General features: G+C 52.4%; 6 protein-coding genes across 6 annotated transcripts; 2 read left to right on the forward strand and 4 right to left on the reverse strand.

The window, feature by feature from the left end:
• Positions 1-110: 110 nt before the first annotated feature.
• On the forward strand, positions 111-3,054 carry EsH8_I_000627 (SLM1 family PH domain-containing protein; the record flags this gene model as incomplete). Its single annotated transcript, XM_083268040.1, has 3 exons — positions 111-873; positions 926-1,751; positions 1,815-3,054. 3 exons carry the CDS (start codon positions 111-113, stop codon positions 3,052-3,054), a joined length of 2,829 nt encoding a protein of 942 aa, XP_083118478.1.
• Positions 3,055-3,379: 325 nt separating this feature from the next.
• On the reverse strand, positions 3,380-4,930 carry EsH8_I_000628 (major facilitator superfamily-domain-containing protein; the record flags this gene model as incomplete). Its single annotated transcript, XM_083268041.1, has 1 exon — positions 3,380-4,930. The coding sequence occupies one exon, from the start codon at positions 4,928-4,930 to the stop codon at positions 3,380-3,382; it is 1,551 nt and encodes a 516-aa protein (XP_083118479.1).
• Positions 4,931-7,688: 2,758 nt separating this feature from the next.
• Positions 7,689-8,545, reverse strand: EsH8_I_000629 (Gar1/Naf1 RNA binding region-domain-containing protein; the record flags this gene model as incomplete). The annotated part of the gene is made up of 4 exons (XM_083268042.1): positions 7,689-8,087; positions 8,151-8,251; positions 8,317-8,367; positions 8,470-8,545. The coding sequence occupies 4 exons, from the start codon at positions 8,543-8,545 to the stop codon at positions 7,689-7,691; spliced, it is 627 nt and encodes a 208-aa protein (XP_083118480.1).
• A 395-nt stretch (positions 8,546-8,940) lies between these two features.
• On the forward strand, positions 8,941-11,496 carry EsH8_I_000630 (threonine--tRNA ligase THS1; the record flags this gene model as incomplete). Its single annotated transcript, XM_083268043.1, has 4 exons — positions 8,941-10,909; positions 10,964-11,102; positions 11,167-11,223; positions 11,283-11,496. 4 exons carry the CDS (start codon positions 8,941-8,943, stop codon positions 11,494-11,496), a joined length of 2,379 nt encoding a protein of 792 aa, XP_083118481.1.
• A 495-nt stretch (positions 11,497-11,991) lies between these two features.
• On the reverse strand, positions 11,992-13,081 carry EsH8_I_000631 (CDP-diacylglycerol-serine O-phosphatidyltransferase; the record flags this gene model as incomplete). Its single annotated transcript, XM_083268044.1, has 4 exons — positions 11,992-12,360; positions 12,498-12,691; positions 12,827-12,922; positions 13,006-13,081. 4 exons carry the CDS (start codon positions 13,079-13,081, stop codon positions 11,992-11,994), a joined length of 735 nt encoding a protein of 244 aa, XP_083118482.1.
• A 1,199-nt stretch (positions 13,082-14,280) lies between these two features.
• Positions 14,281-16,868, reverse strand: EsH8_I_000632 (putative peptidase family-domain-containing protein; the record flags this gene model as incomplete). The annotated part of the gene is made up of 4 exons (XM_083268045.1): positions 14,281-14,377; positions 14,436-14,562; positions 14,621-16,352; positions 16,515-16,868. The coding sequence occupies 4 exons, from the start codon at positions 16,866-16,868 to the stop codon at positions 14,281-14,283; spliced, it is 2,310 nt and encodes a 769-aa protein (XP_083118483.1).
• Positions 16,869-19,622: the final 2,754 nt, after the last annotated feature.

Below are 19,622 nucleotides of genomic sequence, written 5' to 3' on the forward strand. Positions count from 1 at the left end.
ATCACCATCGAACCAAGCTTGCAGCATACAGTGACAACCCTGTTGCGCTAAACTGAGTCGCCCTTCCACCACCGGCACCCGAGGTGTCTCGGTGTCTTTCCACACTCACAATGGCCGCCAGGTCCCCGCTCGCGTCCTCTCCCACGCCGAATACCAACCACGCGCCGCATCTCATCGAGAGTAATTCCTACAGGGAAAGGGACGTAGACAGAGGGGGTTACGCCTCCACGGCCGCCATGAACCCAAATCGCACCTCTTCCTATTTCCCTCAACAACAACCCCACGCCTCCTCTTCTTACACCTCTCCCGCTCCCGATATCGCTACCTTCCCTCCTCCTTCCCCTCCAGCGGCCGCGCCTCTGCGATACGACGACGATCAAGAAACACAACTTAACACTCTTGCCAACTCTCATACTGGCCACCAACAACCGCACCATTTCCTTCAAGAAGGCGACACCGCTTATTACGATAACCCAACCCACCTCACTACGAAGAATACCATCAATAACAACTTGGTAGTACCCTCCACTACCGCTCGTGGAAAGTTTACAGAGGAATGGGATGCTAGTCAACGAGGAAGTAGCATCATTGACGGCCATCCTTCCAACATGCCAAGATCAAACTCGTTCGTTTCCAACGATGGGGAGGATCACCTGAGCCTCCCCTCGCGACACAATACGCTTAAAAAGAAGAACTCGCTGCGCAGAAACGGCAGCTTGAAGCGCAGCAGCAGCCGTCGGAGCATGAAGGCCGGCAGCGTCCGCAGTTTGGCTCTCCAATCATCTTCCGACCCGGACGAGGCGCATAGCGCATTCCATTGCCCTGTCCCAACGTCTGGAAACCCGACAGACACCTTGGCCTCGAGGTTCCAGGGTAAGTCCGCTCTCCGAAACCTCGGTAGTCGTTATCTAACTCTTGGTTGCAGCATGGCGCAAGACCCTCAAGGATCTGATAGCATATTATCGTGAAATCCAGACACATTACGAGCACAAGTCCAAGTCGCTTTTGAAATTGGCCAATGTGGCCAACAATATCTCCCGTCCGCCTGGTTTCCTTGAATCGGGGGGCATCGATGATGCGCTGCAAATACTGCGGGGCTACCACAAGGGTGCCATTCTCGAGTCCAACAAGGCAAAGGAGATTGAAGAAGATGTCATTCTAGCCCTTACCGGTCTGAGGAATGACCTTCACCAGAAGATTAAAGAGATCAAGAACCTGTCAGGTGACTTCAAGAATTCCGTGGACAAGGAGATGGATGGCACCCGACGGGCTGTCAAGGCCCTGCAGGACACCCTCGGTCAAAGTGATATGGATCCCTCCTTGACGACCGGGAAGCAAGATCCATACCTCCTCCGTCTCGCTGTCGATAGACAAGTCGAACGACAAATCGATGAGGAGAATTACCTCCACCAGGCTTACCTGAATTTGGAGAACTCTGGCCGAGAATTGGAGGCCATCGTAGTTGGCGAGATTCAAAAGGCATATAATGCTTATGCGGGCATTCTCAAGCGCGAATCTGATGCTGCTTACAATGCTATCGAAGAGCTTCGCATTGGTCCGATCTCTATGCCTAAAGACCATGAGTGGACATATTTCGTCCAAAAGGACGACCAATTCGTGGACCCTGATATCCCGATCCGCTCTGCCGAGCATGTTCATTACCCTGGCCGAGACCACGTCGCCTGCCAAGAAATCCGCGCTGGGCTCCTCGAGCGCAAAAGCAAGTATCTCAAGAGCTATACAGCTGGCTGGTGAGTGAGACCCTTGAAGCCTGCAAGGAATCGGACAAGAAGTTAACCATCAATCGACCATAGGTATGTACTTTCTCCGACTCACCTCCATGAATTCAAATCGGCCGATAAGGGCCAGGCCCCCGTTATGTCATTATACCTTCCAGAGCAGAAGCTAGGTTCGCATTCTAGTGAAGGAGGGTCATCCAACAAATTCATCCTCAAGGGCCGTCAGACGGGATCAATGCATCGTGGTCACACTTGGGTATTTCGAGCCGAGAGCCACGATACAATGATGGCTTGGTATGAAGACATCAAAGTCCTTACCGAGAAAACACCACAAGAAAGAAGCGAGTTTGTTCGCGGCCACGTGCGGAGCTTAAGCCAATCCTCACAGCGATCAATCAGTAGCGACGGTGTACTTGACGAAGATGACGACGAGCCGTTCTCGGCAGACACGGCGGTTGCAGCCAGCACGAGCTCGAGACAAGATGTCCGCCGTCCCGAAGCAGGTGGGCGGTTCCCATCTGACATCCAGGTCAACGCACAGCGAGGCTTACAGGCTCCTCTCTCGCCTTCTAGTGTAAGCTCCGGATTCGATAAGTTAGATCGCGATACAGCCATGCAAGCGTCCGCTTTGCCGGGCAGCATGCCGGGCGTCTATCACGGTTCGATCGAGCATTTGAATGGTTATGGCGGTACAGCACGGACACCTATGGAAGAGATGCCGTCCCACGCTGCTGTAGTGAGCCAGCAAGCTCGAGAGGATGGAGTGAACCCTTACACAAGCGAGTCAGTTCGTCGGTCACAATCCCTGAGCCGAGGACAACACGCAGTCTTTGCACCCGCTTCCGACATGCAAAGAGCTCAGAGTCAACACACAACACCCGCCAGGTTGGAGGGTGAATCCAGGCCAGCATCTACTCGTAACGATCGCGCTCTCGAAACCCCAGGTGGTAACAGCCAGTATGGATACTGGATGAATGGGGACGGGAGTCACTCGCCAGGGTTTTCCCACAATGGTTTCATCCAACAAGACTCAAGTGACTACTCTACATCAGGTGGGCGAAGTTTGGACAATATCGACGCAGCTCCCATTGTCGGAATGAGAGGCGGGCATGTTCAAAGTAACGGGTATACTCAGCGCAACGGCTCGACTGATGCGGCTATGACGGTACCTGTCCCAAGGAGCCAGGAAGTGCCATCATCAGCCATCCGGCCCACGTCTGGCACTGTCAGGAACGATAGCGTTCCAACAATTTCCAACTTACACATTCCAGGCGAATACCCCAGATATTCTGCTGCGATTGAAGCCAAACGTTAATCGGCTATGAGGGGCTCAAAGGTAAACGGGTTGAAAGGAAAAGGGACTTAGTACTGGGTAGGGGCTGGGAGAAAACTATTCGCTATCGTCCCGATTTATGGTATCATTTCATTTCAATCTTGCCGGCCGCCACTTCTATTGTGACAAGGAGAGGGTCCAATGGGAGCAAGGCGCTGCTGAAGAAACAGGGGCGGCAACCCCCTTTTTGTTTAGGACTCCATTGGTAGCTCAACCGTATTCCCATGATCGTTATTAAACAAGTGGTATTTTCATATACATATGCTGACCCATCCAAAACGCCTCAAATCCTTGGATAAACGCATGTTTACCTGCTCCTTATGAAGACCACATTAACCATTAGCGCCAATGCCAGTATTACACCAAGACCACCGAGACCCAACCCATAATACTGCGCTCCTCGAAACCCAGACAGGATGGCCTGACCGCCTTGGCCTCCCTGGATCTCAACAGTCCTTGCCATTCCCAGGGCAAGTGAAATAGCATAATTTGATGTCGCCAAAACCAAGCTGCTTGCCGCCCCTCGGTGTTCTTCTGGCAGATTGTCCCGTAGCAGCATTGTCGCAAGGGGGGTCGTCATAACCATCCCAAGTGTGACCAGCAGGTTACTCACGAACGTGTTTGCCCAATAAGTTTGCCCCGGTGGTGCCGTAGCCATCAAGACCGATGCTGCAAGGAAGGATATTATGGATACGAGCATCGCCCAGTACACCTCTACTCCAGGCATAAGCGACGCCAGCAGCAACCCTACGGCAAAACTCTCGACGGCGACGGGGACGAGACCCGCACTAGAGAGGAGAGGGTTCCACTCGCGCAGCACCTCTATGAGCTGGAAGCTGTAGAAGGCCCAGATGATGAAGCAGCCCCAGCCCGCTGCCACGCAGGCCAAAACCAGATTTGTCGATGAGTTCATGGCGCTCAAGGGAAGCAGCGGGTCTTCTACGACGGCCTCGTTATATATAAATGCTCCAAAAAACATGACGCCGATGATGAGGAGGAAATAGGTATATGGGGTTTGCCAGCCTACGGCCGGGGCTTGGTTCCATGCGAAGCTGAAGAGAGCGAGCCCGCTTACCCCGAAAAGAATACCTGACATGTCGAGCTGCACCCATATGCTGTTACTGAGGGGCGTCTTGTATATGACTTGGCTCGGGAGAATGAGAGTACTCAACCCCGCTGCCGAGACACAGACGGCGGCAAGAACGAAGAATGACCACTCCCATGCGGCGTTAATGCCAAACAGTGATGACATGACCGCGCCAATGACAAACCCCAAGGGCGCAGCAATGCTATAGAGAAAAAGCCCCATTTCCCCGCTCTTGCCTAGGGAAAGGCTCTTGTCAAGGATTGAGAGGCCGTTGGGAACGCAGAGAGCCGGCCCAATGCCCTGCATGGCGCGACAGAAGCAGAAATAAACTGTTCCATTGCGCCCGCCTTTTTGCACGTCGATAGAGAAGCCGGCCAGGAGGCTCCAGAGCGCAAACCAGAGACAACCAATAATAACAACGAGTTTGTGACCCTGTGTGTCTCCCAGGCGTGCTGAGGGAAGGCTGAAGACTCCCAGGGCAAGGGCGTAGGCCGCCGTGAACCACGAGTGTTGGCCCGTAGAGAGGTTGGTGAACGAACTGGCGATTTCAAGGGCGGGGGCCATGGCCTGGGAGAGACCGGCGAACATAAGGATTTGATAGAGGCTGACAACAGCCACGAGCGAGGCCTCTTGGTGAAATGACAGCTCTGGTAGAGATACCTTTTCGAAAAGGGGTTGTGACTGGTAAATATGACTCTGCCGTGCCCAGAAAACGGGCTCTTCGTTGGCCTCAGACTGCACTCGATTCTTGCAGTTGATATCTGGGGGCATTGCGTTTGCCAGACGTCTACCTCTCTGGGTGAATATTATTCTTCGAGCGGCTTCGAATAAATCGGGATATTCCGAAGGGTGTTCAAGGTCCTCTGGAGCAAGGCCTCTTTGTGGTATTCTGCCGGATATTTGGATCCTTGGAGACGACATAGTCCCCGGCCGTTGAACGTGGAATTCCGAATCACCGAGAAAGTTCCTCTGAGTGACAACCGAATGGTGAACATTAGGCATGGAACCCGGAACAAAAGCCGGTGGCAATGAAGTTGTGGTTGTGCCGTGGGAGGAGACGGGTGATGCAAACGATACGTGCGCCGGCCGATGTGAGTCGATCGCCGATGGGGCCGTACTTGGTCTGGAAACATATGAATCGGCAGGGCTCACATCGTCGTCAAGGATGGGAGAAACAAGGACAGGAGCAGATGCTCTCCAACCCAGGTCTCCGGGACCGTTCGGCCTAAAGGGCGCATTGCTACTCTCTTGTTGACATCGAAATTGTTGTCTGGATGATTCCGTCACAGCTATCATCACATCAGCCACCCTCTGCATGGCCTCGTTGGCGCTCCGGGATTCCCATGCTGTCGTCGGGGTGTGAATGGATTCCGATGTAACTGAACTTGACATGTCGGTGAAAGTTGTAGGTCGCTCAATGAGAATATAAAGACACGTATGTAGAGTAAGAACACCTCGTTTAGCAATATGTCAGAGACAACAGCAACATTGACATAGAAGAAAAACTTGAAAAAAATGGCAGTATTGGGTAAATAATAAATCGAATGGAACAAGCTGTCGGTAGAGAGGCGAGAGAAGAGAGACCAAGCATCGAAGATACAGAATTAGGCAAGACAAGGCGCGGGGACCAGACTAATGAAACCTATGCAGGGAGAGACCAAGGAGGCAGAGTGGGAGGGACGCATACTTGCATTGCATGGCAATAGAAGAGCTGCCATAGTTTACCTCGCGCTGCTTGACTGGCGGGTGCCCACTTCAAAGCTTAAGCCAGTTGCCCCGGATGGATGCCGACGATGGCTTGCAAGGAGGCTGGCGCAGGCAGCTCTTTTATTCCCCAGTCGTGGGTCATAAGTCCTTGCCATGACCTCCCTCCCCCTTTCACCCAAGAGAGCCAGCAATCCATCCCCTTGCGATGCCAATCTATCCGACCGTCAAGTACTCGTACGTTGACTTTGCTTTGCGGCGCTGCGTTGTATTGTATTGGAACCTGCGAGGCGGAAACAGCTGTGCAGTTTATCAGATTTGCGCTTGATCTACGGAGAGTCGGGAATGTTGAGAGAAAGAATATTGTGTATGTTAGTACATGACCGGGGCCGTTAAGGTTTGGTCGTAAGCACGCCATTAGGTCAGGAGGAGCCTCAATAGCAGACGGCGCCATTTTCAGAGATGCCTGGGAAATGTTCACCCTCTGGCCCTTTTGCAGTTGGTGTGGGTGTATCCCCTAACGATTTGCCCTGGTTGCCGGGATGAAGCAACGGAGGGGGATGAACACCCCCGAAACTATAGGTGCCCATGTAAGGCAGAAGACGGCAGAGTAAACTGGATGTTATTCGCCTTCTGATTTTAGACACACTCAGTGTACCTTTGGAGGTGGGTTGTAGTATTCCCACCGAGCTTGCCAACATACCTAGGGATAGGCAATGTTGGAGTTGGACCCCGGTACGAGATTGAGGCTGAAGGAAGAAGGATGAGGAAGTGGCATCAACCAGGCCCCACTATCCGAAAACCGCGCCACCAACAGTTCATCCTTCGCGAGCCCCGGTTCGGCCAAGAGGCGTGTCCCTACGGATAAATAAAGTAACTATATGCTAGTCAAGACGCTGGTCTGGGCTGTGAGCGCTGACCGAGCCCAGATATGCCCTTGTATCCAAGAGGGGCTGGCATTGTGGTAACAGCTGACCCGAAGGCATTCAAACTCCCATGAAAGAATAAGAAAGTGGCTTATTGATCGGGCAGCCTGCTGTCCGATGAGATGCGTAGTAGAGGGAGAATATGAGATGCAAACATGAAAGGTTTAGCAGAGCGCAGAGTGGGCGAGAGCCTCATGAACCCAGGAATAGACACCAGGATTGGTGGTGCTATGAATACATATTTGAAAATCAGCATCCTCGAAGCCAATTGTGGGCCTTTCCTGGTTCCGTCCTATACTACGGTAGCTCAGCCTCCTCCATCAGTCGACGAAGTCTCTGCCTATCGACCGCCGATTTACACACTGGCCTTCAACTCAGCCACAACCGGGCAGCTCTGGCTAGCCATCTTGTCGTCTAAACACATGGAGGAAGCAAACAGACGATATTAAAGTGATTGGCGCTGCGGAGAAAAGCATCCGCTCTACCACTAAACAACACTGACCACCATATTTTCATTTTTCTTGCGTGCACCCACCCAAGACAAACTCATCCCGTGGTACCGCCTCCCAGGCAATGAGTCCAAAGAGACATGTACAAGCCATGCCTCAGAGACTAGCAGGAGAGGTAGACCATTCTGACGAAGACCATGGAGCGTCTTTTCAACAGATTCATGGCATCGCCGAGTTGCAATATTGTACCGGAACTGACCCCATAACAAATTCTCGTCAACCCTCGCGATCAAGACCTCTCTATTTTTGGTGACCTCAGTGGATGATGTACATGCAGCCTCGAGCCCCTACCGTCAGGACTGATGTCAAAGCAAAGCAAACCAGAACGCCAGAGTCGTAGTCCAACAGAAGAAAACCTGCCCCCTATGAGCTGATGACCTCGGCACCGGCCTACCGTCCTCTGCTGAAGCCTCCGCGGCCGCGACCGCCGCTGAAGCCGCCGCCTCCGCGACCGCCAAAACCGCCACCGCCACGACCACCAAAACCACCGCCTCCACGGCCGCCAAAGCCGCTACCGCCACGACCACCTCTTGGGGGGCCACCGCGGCCGCCACGACCACCAAAGCCGCCTCTTGCTGGGCCTCCACGACCAGCCCGCTTGACCTTGGGTGCGCCTGGGGGGGGCTTCGGCTTGGGAAGAAACTTGTCGAGCGGTAGAAGCTTCTCGGATCCGATGTAAAACTTGTCACCCTCCTTAAACGAAGTAGCCTGAATGCCTTCCGAGGGCTTGATGGTGAAGTAGACCTGGTTAATGGGGCCAAGCACCTCGTCGACCTTGCCAACGGCGGTCTGTAACAAAGTTAGTTGAATCAATTCGTATCCAACAACAAATCCCATGCGAGATAGTCGTACCTTGTTCTCCAGGAAGATCTGGGCGTTGAAGTGAGGAACCTTGGGGTTGATGCTCTCGCAAATCATCTCGCCTTCGCAAGCGTGCATGAACTTGCCCATCTCTACACGGAAGCAAAAATCGTTAGAAGGCTTCCAGAAAACCCTGTCGCGATTGTGTAAAACATACCGAGAATCGTCGCGGGAGGGCCCATGTCCCTTTGCTGGAAACCACCTCGGCCTGTATCAAATTCAGGTCAGCAATTGATGCAAAATCGGTATCTAATATCAGCCTGCAGATGGGTTGTGACAGCAAGAAGGAAAAGGGAAGAATAAAACGTACCTCCGCCTCCACGACCGCCAAAGCCGCCGAAACCACCACCGCCGCGACCGCGCGGAGCTCCTCGTCCAAATGACATATTGATGGGTGGATTGGCTGTTGTCTTTGGAGCTGCTCCTTCCTACTGCTAATGCTGCTATTGAGAAGACGAAGCCATCGGCGAGTCGACAGAAAATTTCCAGCGACCCAATTGTGGTGCATGCCAATCAAGCTATCTCATTGGTCAAAAATTGCGGGACGGAACATAGATATTTCCGGGTAACCCCGCCAAAAATTGCAGTGCCCCGCCCAGGAGGTTGCAGGTGCGGCGGGACAGCGTCTGTTCAAACGCCCGAACCCTTGTTTGACTCACCGTAGCTTTGGCGGGGTGACTGCTGTGCGTTTCGCCCAAAATTATTGTCAAGAGACTTTGCCTGGTGTCTCTGTCCAGTTCCACCTACTCGCACCACCACACCCTCCCAGTTGGACGACATAATGGATTCCGCGAAGCAGGCCGTCGAAACCGTCACCGAGGGTGTCAAAAAAGTCGCTCTCGGCGGCGCTAATAAAGACAAGGCGCCTAAGAAGGAGAAGAAGGCGAAGGATGCTGGCGATGCCTCGGCCGGGCCCCTCGAGCTCAACCCCCCTCCTGAGTTCCTCCAAAAGAGACTTGAACTGTTCGACAGGTTGAAGAAGGAGTTCGATGACGAGATCGCAAAGAGGCCTCGCGAGCCCATCACCATCACCATGCCTGACGGCTCTGTGCGCCCCGGCACGAGCTACGAGACCACCCCAGGCGAGATTGCTAAGAGCATCTCCAACAGCCTGTATAAGCGCACTGTTGTTGCAAGACTGGACGGCGACCAGAACCAATTGTGGGATCTGGATAGACCCTTGGAGAAGAGCTGCAAGCTAGAGCTGCTGTCATTCGAGGATGAGCAAGGCAAGCAGGTGTTCTGGCACAGCTCTGCACACATTCTTGGCGAGGCATGCGAGAGGAGATTCGGGTGTTCCCTTTGCATTGGACCCCCAGTTGACAACGGTTTCTATTATGAGATGGCACTTCCTGGAGGTGCCGCCGTCCAGGCCAGCGACTGGAAGCCACTCGAATCTCTTGTCGGATCGATTGTGAAGGAGAAGCAGAAGTTCGAGCGCCTCGAATTGACCAAGGAGCAGCTCCTAGAGATGTTCAGCTACAACAAGTACAAGCAACACATCATCAATGACAAGATTCCCGACGGCACCAAGACTACCGTTTACCGCAACGGTCCGTTGATCGATCTTTGCCGTGGACCTCATGTCCCCAGCACCGACCGTATCGAAGCATTCAGCATCATGAAGAACAGTGCTTCATATTTCCTCGGCTCTCAAGAAAATGATTCTCTTCAAAGAGTCTACGGTGTGAGCTTCCCCAGCAAGAAGGAATTAGCCGCACACAAGAAGTGGCTAGAGGAGGCAGCTGCTCGAGACCACCGCAAGCTTGGCCAGGACCAGCAACTCTTCTTCTTCCACGAGCTCTCTCCTGGCAGTGCCATGTGGTTGCCTCATGGTGCGCGTATTTACAATACGCTTTTGGCTTACATCAAGGAGCAATACTTCAAGCGTGATTACCACGAGGTTATTTCTCCCAACATGTACAACGCCGAACTATGGAAGATTAGCGGTCATTGGGATCACTACAAGGATGACATGTTTGTCCTTGATGTCGACAAGGAGAAATTCGGTCTCAAGCCCATGAACTGCCCTGGTCACTGCCTCATGTTCGCACATACCCCCAAGGCTTACCACCAGCTGCCTTGGCGTGTCGCTGACTTTGGAGTACTCCATCGTAACGAGGCTAGCGGTGCCTTGTCTGGTCTCACCCGAGTTCGGAGATTCCAGCAAGACGACGCACACATTTTCTGCAGAGAAGATCAGATCAAGCAAGAAATCAACGACTTGTTTGACTTCCTTCGCGAGATGTACGGCCTTCTAGGCTTCACCTTCAAGCTCCGTCTTTCCACCCGCCCTGAGAAGTATCTGGGAGAACTGGAGACGTGGAACAGAGCTGAGGGTATGCTTAAAGAGGCCCTGGACGAGTTCGCTGTGACTGACGGCGGTGCGCCGTGGACTCTCAACGAGGGCGATGGTGCATTCTATGGCCCCAAAATTGACATCAAGATTTTGGATGTGTTGAACCGAGAATGGCAATGTGCCACCATCCAGTTGGATTTCCAGCTTCCTCGTAACTTCGGTCTGGAGTACGTCTCAGCAGAAGCTCCCACCAAGGCCAAAGAGGAGGAGGCTCCTGTTGCTGCTAAGGTCCCTGAGTTCAAGGTCAAGGACCCTCAGGCCGTAATCGATTCCGCTGCCGGCACAGACGAAGACAAGGAGAAAAAACGTGTGTTCAAGCCGCTGACCAACGGTTGCCAACGGCCTGTCATTATTCACCGTGCCATGGCTGGATCTATCGAGAGATTCACTGGTGAGTGCCTTACGGCAACATGTATTGGACCGTGAACTTACACCTTCGCACTAGGTATTCTTATCGAGCATTTTGCCGGAAAGTGGCCTTTCTGGCTCAGCCCTAGACAAATCATGGTCATCCCTGTTGGCAAGGGCTTCGTCGAGTACGCCGAGGAAGTAAAGGCTACCTTCAAGAAGCAGGGCATGTGGGTGTAAGTTGTTTCCCGCTTCCTTCCTCCCAATTCAAAGAAGTAACTCGCTAATCTGACTTTGTAGTGATGTTGACTTGTCCGGCAACACTCTGCCCAAGAAGATCCGCAGTGCTCAATTGAGGTATGTGAATATGCCCATATGGATCCTTACAGGGAATGAACCTCTGCTAACTCGAGTAGTCAATACAACTTCATCTTCGTTGTGGGTGACGAGGAGATGAAGAACAAGCAGGTCAACATCCGGTACCGCGATGACACGTCGAGCCAGGATCGAGGCAAGCCGGTCAATGTTGCCGAGGCCGTCGAGAAGCTCAAGAAGCTGCGCGAGGAGCGTGGCACTTACAACCCCTTCCCTGCAGTAGCCAAGCCTGCCGCCAAGGAGGATAAGGAATGAATGGTGGGAGATGATGTAGAGAAGTGAAAATCTGGGCTGGGTTGTGTTTAGGCGGTTTGCTGGGGAGGATCATTGGTGGTCTGGACTAGAAGCAGGGCTCATATCTATGGATGCGCGAAGTTAAACATTTTTGAAGGCTTGATAAAGTAAAGCGGCACGGACTTTTCAACCCATAAACGATAAGGTAGAAGGGGTATCATGCATGTTACGTACGCGTGCGCGCTTAAATGTATCTGTGTACGCCGGAAATACTCCGTCACCCGACTGCCTAACTGACTTGCCCTAGTGTATCCGTCCAGATATGGCCGGGCAAAACCGTAGAATGCTAGAACCTGTGTCTATCCTTGCCTCAGACGTTGTTTCCGTTTCCAGGACCATTTGATTGCTTATTTTGATGCCAACCTAGATGAGAATGTCTCCGTCACCGTCCAACAATTGCCCCGGATGCCCGTCCTCATCATACTGGCAATTCATCTCAAAGTCGTAAAATACAATTTAGGGCTTGGGAATGTGAATGCTCTTGCTGGTCATGAGGCATCCATGCACCACGAAAACAAGAGCAAGAGGATGGAATTCCAAGGCGGAGCCTGTGAGCCAGGTTCCCAGAGGCAGATCTTGCAAAATCCACCGTTGGGAGACGAAGTACGCCATGACCGCGTCAAGACCAAGACTTGTGGGAATAGGCGTGCCCTCAAAGTACTTGCTCTTTCCAGTCGCGTCCTTGGGGAGAGCTGAGACGGTGACGTTGAAGCGAGCTAGGCGAGTGAGGCCGCAAAGCACGAAGAATGTCAGGCAAGCGTGGTCGACAACGGTGCGTAGACCAAGGGCGAAAGCCACGGAGGCAGGAGCTACGCCAAATGAGATCTTTTTCTCATGTTAGCTATGTCTCCATCGCTACAAAGCTACACCTTATTTAGGTCTCAGCGCGGGCGACCGACACCGCCCACGGGAAGAAAAAAAAAAGGGGGGGGGGGGGGGGGGGTGCTGGCAATAAAACGTACCAAGTCGGCCAGCGAATCAAGTTCTTGTCCCATCATACTACTCTTCTTCCTCCACCGCGCAACTTTGCCATCCATAAAATCAAAGAACAGGCCAAACGGCAGGAAAAATAGAGCAAGGTATAGCGTGTTGACAGAGGAAGGGTCGCCGAGGCAGTAGCGCAAAGAGGTGAAAATTGACATAACACCGCAGGCTCCTGTTTGAGACTGCGTCAGTTGTGTTCATTGCTCAAACATTGTGTCCTCGATGACAACAGCGGTAGGTACGGTTGGGAAGAGTGCATATCTCATCGGCAACATGGGAAGGGGGTATCAGAGAGGGATAAACGCACCGTTGCAAAGGGTGATAGCGTCGGCGAGATGAAGGGCGCGGATCAGCGAAAAGTGACCTGTATCGGCAGACAGTAGAAGCTTCTGCTTGTCGTAGGCTGCAATATACAAACGGTAAGTACGGGACAACAAGTTGAAAACATGCAGCATGCTGTATCTTATGTTTTGGACATTGACATACCAGGCTCGTTGGAGCTGTCGACCGCATCCTTTGCAGCACTTCCATTCGTGACTGCAGTACTCGTTCGCTTCGACATGTTTACGGCCTTCCCTGAGCTCTAGATATGGAGTTGTTGTAGGAAGGGGGCGATAGAGGATTAGAAGTTGAGGCAGCGTTGTGTTTGTGAAGCCTTTTTTTCTTTTCTTGCTACGTTTTTCGTTCCGAATTCTCGTAGCTGGGACAATGAAAGGATCTGAAGGGAAAGCGGGAGAGAATGCGGACGAAAGGCTAGTTTATGTACGAGAGATTTCCGTTGAGCCCCAAGGCGGTGCGAGGAGCAGAAGCAGGTGCAGGATCAAGTGCAAGTGCAGGTGCGAGTAGGCATGAGGTAAGTCGGTCACACTCTTCCACCTCAAAAAGCCAACAAGGATAGTCGGGGGAAGGCACATGCCGTCATAGCCCTGTCGTTCTAGACTCGAATGCGCTTAGCGGGCCATGTCATGGACAAGCTCAATCTGCCGCACGTGATTCAACTTGGATTGGCGGCAGCGGGGATCACATCCCTGCCTGTAAGGCCTTAACGGACAGCATGAGACGGTAGGTAAAGTACGTACCTTGCGTTACCCTTTCTTGCCTCATTCCAAATTAATCGCCTTCCACTACGTTACCATTAAAAGCAACAAAAGCAACAATCATGGAAGTACGAATGTTTGTTACAGTGATAGGTTATACTGTAAATTATATTCATTGAATCGCTGGCTAACCTTGTCTGCTTTATCCGCATGCAAATCTAAAGATTCGCATGTTCGTATGTGTCCATGCCTTGAGTAGACAATCTGTCCAGTCATAAGTGCTACGATCACCGTCCAGCAAGCGTAGTTATCTATTATACCTGCTATTTACAAGGGTTGGACACGCAATCTTCCGCTACAAAGCCACTAGCTCGCGGCGTCAAATGGCCAGCCAACCGGTATGTACTGTAATCCCGCCCATTTCCAAGACGCCTCGTTTGCTAGGTATTCCATCCATAACGTTGGCCCTTGTTGTTGATGCCCGCCAACCAAATAAGAAATGATGCTACAGCTTGTATGTATTCCCCCAGAACAAGGCGCACGTTGCCAGAAAATGGTATCAAAGTCGTGCGAATCCAATCAATGAATGGCCATGGCAAGCCAGTCAACCCTGCAACATCAGATGACAGCAGTAAACCTCCTATCCATCCTCTTCATTGTCGTAAATACTATTAAGTTTTATCTTCGGCCAATCGTAATAGTGGCAAGGACGCTATTTCGGTCCCTATCGAACGATGAGAATGGAGAAACCGTCGACCCAGGCACCACAAGAGCCTGCAACACCGCAGATGGTATATCCTCTTGGGGGTATCACAGTATGTCTATACAGGCGTCAGTTACAAGTAGTGCACTGGCCTTTAATGCCGTATTTGGACTTACGCAGATCCACCATGTGCATTACCAAACATAGGCGACCTTCTACCTAGACTGGTGAGGACCTGGATGGCATCAATCCAGGATCCTGAGCGGATGTAGAAGCCCGAGATGTATTCACCCCGGCGGATATCTGTCAAATATCACTGTTAGCTAGAGACACTTCACGGTCCCGCTTCATGGGAGCTTACCGAACTCGAAAGTATCGCCGCCCTCTTTGCCACCTCTCTTCCCAAACAGTTGCGTCGAGTCGTCATCGTAGACGAATTCCATGCCGTCCACCGCATATCCATGATAAAATATGACACGGGAAAGCACACGGTTCTGTTTGCTAGCACTCTCAAAAACAACCTCTTGTCCAACACTGCCTTCCATGGCTGAGTGCCCGAGTGCCTTGCCTCGGTAGGCTGTCTTGCCAAGCGGACCAGGTGTCAACTTGAATGAAGACTCCTTGGAACACAGTCTCTTAAAATCATCGATATCCAAGCTACCGCCGCCGTGTGATTTGACAGATACCCTAAGGCGTCCTTTCCGCTTGTCCTCGGGAAGCTGCTCCCGTAGCTCTCGATCGTTCAAAGTCAGTTGTCGTTGAACTGAGCCGTTCTCGATAGGGTATTCAATCCACTTCCGACAGACGTCATCCGCCTCAGAGAACAACTCAATGAAGGCAATACCCGTCGCTGCCATCATGACCACGTTTCCACTCTCGACCGGGAAAGCATGGACACTGTCGTCGAGATTCATTGGAGAATCGCTAGGTAGCTTGAAGCAAGGGTGGGCGCGGAAGCGTAAGCAATCCAACCGATGCCAACCGCATTCATCTGCCTGGAGGACCAATCCTCCTTTGGACTTTGTTCTCGTGCAAAAAGCCTCGCGGGTAACGAAGCTGCGGTTCAGTGTCAGGTAGTCACGGAGCATGATGCCATACTCCTGATGGGGGCATCCGAACAAATGGCCCGTCTCATGCAAATGCGCGCCGATTCCGATGTTAGCTGCCTCCCAGGAGCTACCAGCTTGGTTGCAGTCGTTGGCGACGAAATCGAGGTCAGTCGGGGTGCAGTCTGTGAATGCGGGGACCACTTCCTCGAAACTTGCTGGGTAGCTCTGTAAACAGTGAGATCCAAAAAGGGCCAGTTGCAAGTCACCGGCATTTCCACCAAGCGCGGCGTGCCCTCTCACAACCTTGGCATCCTTATCCCACTGTGTGTCGAGCATCAGCACCGAGACATACTGCTTTTGACCACCTAGTGGTTGAAAATATTGCTTGACCGCTTCGGCAGCAATTCCGTACAGGTCTCCTTTCTTGTTCGCTTTCTCGTTCTGCTGCGCCAGCTCAAGGTCTCGGATTTCTGCCACAGTCCTGTCCGATCTAATGATGTGTACTCGAGCCTCTGAGCGCAGCGTCCCGTTCTCGCGATCTCGCTGGTTCGATGTCCCGGTGATCCATTCCTCCTCAAATCTAAAAACGCGGCGTCCAAACTTGTTCCGCCACATTTGCTCGGCTGTAAAAGCTTGCCAGAGATACGCGGCCATTCGAAATTTGCGCACTGCGGTATCCAATCCATTGCCCTCTCTTTCAATGCGGGTAGGAACAGCATCGAAAGTCTCTGGAGAATCCTTGGCGACCACAATTGCGAGTTGCAGTGGAGGTGCATTATTGGCCGGCAACATGTGCAATGTCAGGTAGGATGCATGGATCGGGTTCGAAGAGGCGCTATTCGGCAGTTTCGGGCTTGAGAAGTCAAATCGGATCTTATTGGGCCCCGGCTGTAAGTAGACGAGAGCCTTAAAGTGGGAGTCGCATACGGGCCAGTATGTAGGGGGAAAGTTGTCATCAAGGCGGGTCACGGAAAGGGTGCCGTCGACAGAGTGTTGCGAGGGGTCGCCTATCGTCCCATGTACCAGAAGAACTTTTTGATATACCTTGTCAGGCGTTAGCAGAGCGCTCGGAGGATGCAGCTAGATGTCGACTGCGGTTGCAGCCGACTGCCTAAGCCAAAGCTTAGCCGAGTCGGCAAGAGAGGGAGAAGAAACAATGGCAGCACGACATCGGACACGGTCCATACAGACATATGGCTTACTTACCCATGCATTTTCGGTAATGTTGGCGATTCGTGGCGCATATGGAGAGACAGGTAAAGTCGACTTGCCATTGATAGGAGAACCAAGACCAGCCATGCCAGAGACGCTGTTTCGGTGAGAATTAGGTACGGTCGGCAGTGGGAGACGAGCTGCAGGGTGGTTGGAATCTTTCAATTGGAGATCGAGTGCTGGGTCGGAGGCTTGGGCGATTGAGGGTGGTGTTGAGGCGCCGCTCGTAGGTGTGGGAGTGGTTGTGTTGCTGGCTTCGCTGGATACATCGGTGTTCGACCGATCGGTCTTGAAGCTGGCTTTAGAACGGCGGCGCAGCGCTCTGAAGTTGAGGATGGATGGAGCCATGGTGCTCAAAGAAAAGCGCGGTAGCTCTACCGCAGAAGGACGACGGCTTCAACAAGAGACGGTCGACATGTGCAGCGCAACGCAGCAGATATCAGCGAGCAAATAGGGGTGAGACTCGGGTATGACTGGCGAATGAACAAGAAAGTCGAATCGAGTTCTTTCCCCCAACAGGCGATGAGCATTGAGCCAAAAAGAGAGGCTGTCGATTGGATGAAAGGTGAAGGCGGGTTCAGATCAGGTCACTGATCAGCGAGCGGCATCTGCAATAGGGTTCATGAAGGTGGATGGTTTGTAGTATGCGTGTGTGTAGGTTAAACCAGTCCTGGCTGATATGGCAAAGGCAGACAAAATTGACAGTAACAGCGCAGCAATGGCAGAAAGTAGGGTGTAGGTGTTTGCAACGAAAGTTTGCGAGTATACGAACGGACGGAGGAGGGATGGGATGGGGAATGGGATGGTGGGAGATGACTGGGGAGGGACGACGAAGTCCAAAAAGTCAATCAATATCCAAGGCCCAAGGTGTGCGGTCCACGTCCACCATTCATGTTCACGTCCCATGTCCAGGTCTGGCAAGCGCGATCTGGGTCTCCAGTCCGGTTCTGGGTCTCGGTGCAATACGGGCGGATACATGTAAAGACTCCAATTCAGGCTCAGACCTTTCCTTGCATAAAGAGGACCTTGTCAGAACATGGACGGCAGCAATTGATCGATGACGTCGCTGTGTTTCGAGGGTGGGAAACACGGGTTAAAATTACGACTGGACACTGCATTGTTGGCCAGGAGAGAAGGATGAAGGTGTCGGTAAAATGCGCACAAGCATCCAAAAGTGATAACAAGTCATGGAGCAGACGGGGAAAGCTGGTGGGCTGGTGGGGGTAGCTTCCCGGTCTACCTCCCCTCCTGGGAGAGAAAGTACATAGGAACATAGATGCCTTGCTCGACTGCCATATAAAGTGGATATCTCACCTGCACCTCCTTTTAACTAGTGCAGTCGTCACCTAACGCACTCTTCACAATTTACCGATCTGCCGCATGCCGCTGCACAATCATGGCTGCATTTGTGCATTTGTACCACTGGAGTCTCGAAGAGGCCGGCCAATGGAAGTGGGGTTGTAATTATGGGTTTGTGGCGGCGTCATCGTCGTCAACACCACGCAGAGATGTGCGACTAGCAAAAAGGAACAAGCAGCATCAAACGGGGAGGGACCGAGACAGCAAAAAACATATGTGGGGGGAGAATGTAACTGGACTTTCCTGGTTATCTCAATGGCCAAGCTGACTGGCCAGACCTCGTCCAGCTGCTCACGACATCCGCTAGCTTGGGTGGGATGTTGTGGAGGGGGTGGAAGGTGGATGGAATGAGGAACTCGGGAATGAGGAATGAACAATTGGATCCGGGCATTTGAAAAAGGAGGGGGCCGAACAAGAAAAGAGTTACAGGTACCAGGCACGAAATACCTTCAACTTCCCCCTCCCCTCCCCTTCTCGTCGCCTACCCTTCTCAGAAGGACCAGGCAATCCGAGTCAGCTCCGCCAATCACGGCGATCTCAGAGATAGAGAGAAGCGGGAGAGAGGGAGGGAGGGAGGGAGAGGAGGTGAGGTTGAGAGGTCCCAAAGCTATCGGCAACGACAGAGGGAGCTAGCTAGCCGAAGCAAGGAATCCAGCAAGAAATTGGTCGCAAAGCCATCAATAGAGTGTACGCATACACACACACACACACACACACACCCAAGGACACCAAGAGACAGCTGGCGAATAAGACTACTAAGCAGTGCCAGATATCCGAGTGCTAAAGCCAAGTAAATATGAGGTAATCATCGATGGAACAACAGAGAGGACGGTAAGGAACCACAAAGGCGGTAACTCCAACCCTGCCTGTACTGCCAAGACGTGCCAGGTTTTGTGACGGATAGCACTGGGAGCCTGACAGAGGGTGTGGCTGGGTTGAACCTGCCTGCATCTGGCATGCGGGTGTGCGGCGGCGGCAAGCATGGTCTGCACTGGCGTAGCTATCGGTCTCAACTGTCATCAAAGATCAGGAATTACATTCGCTCGGTCGAGACTACAACCGCGGATTACCGTGACGGCATTATACTTCGACCCCCCCCCCCCCCCCCCCCCTAACGTGTAAAAGTTTGAAACGAAAATTAAGCAATCCCCCTCTTCCCTTCTCTTCGAACGGCCTGTCAAAGTCCACACACACGAGCAACGAAGCGCTTCAGGGCAACGGCGAGTCGGTCATGTTGCACTTGGATATTACTCTCTGTCTCTCTCATCAACATCAATGATCAAGTTCTTTCCCTCTTTGATGAATACACCATGCCGATGCAAAGACCATGCCATGTCTAGAGACAGGTTACGGTGTACCAGCAGCATCCCCAAGGCTGGCGGTAGGCAAAAGCTAGTCAACGATGAACGCACCGGATCGGGACGGCATGATGATGACAATGAAATGCTGTGAGGATGATACGTGTCCGCCCGAGTGCCCACTGGACAGACGCCGTCTTGAGCGATTGACCCTTGGCTTACAGAGTACAAGGCGCAGTTTTTATTTTTGGTCGAGTGGGAATCAAAAAGTGGCCGAGTTGCGTCAATGTTTCCCTCGAGCAGGATAGGTAGCCCACCAGCGGTCATCGAACCATTCAATCCTACTTGCGTTTACTAACCGGTTTCCCCTGCTTTTGGCATTGCCTGCAATGATAAGGATACCAATGTAGGTGGGCAGATACCTTATGGTACGGATACCAGCAAA

This window comes from Colletotrichum jinshuiense, chromosome 1, assembly GCF_051148585.1.
Source record: "Colletotrichum jinshuiense chromosome 1, complete sequence".
Lineage (NCBI taxonomy): Eukaryota > Fungi > Ascomycota > Sordariomycetes > Glomerellales > Glomerellaceae > Colletotrichum > Colletotrichum jinshuiense.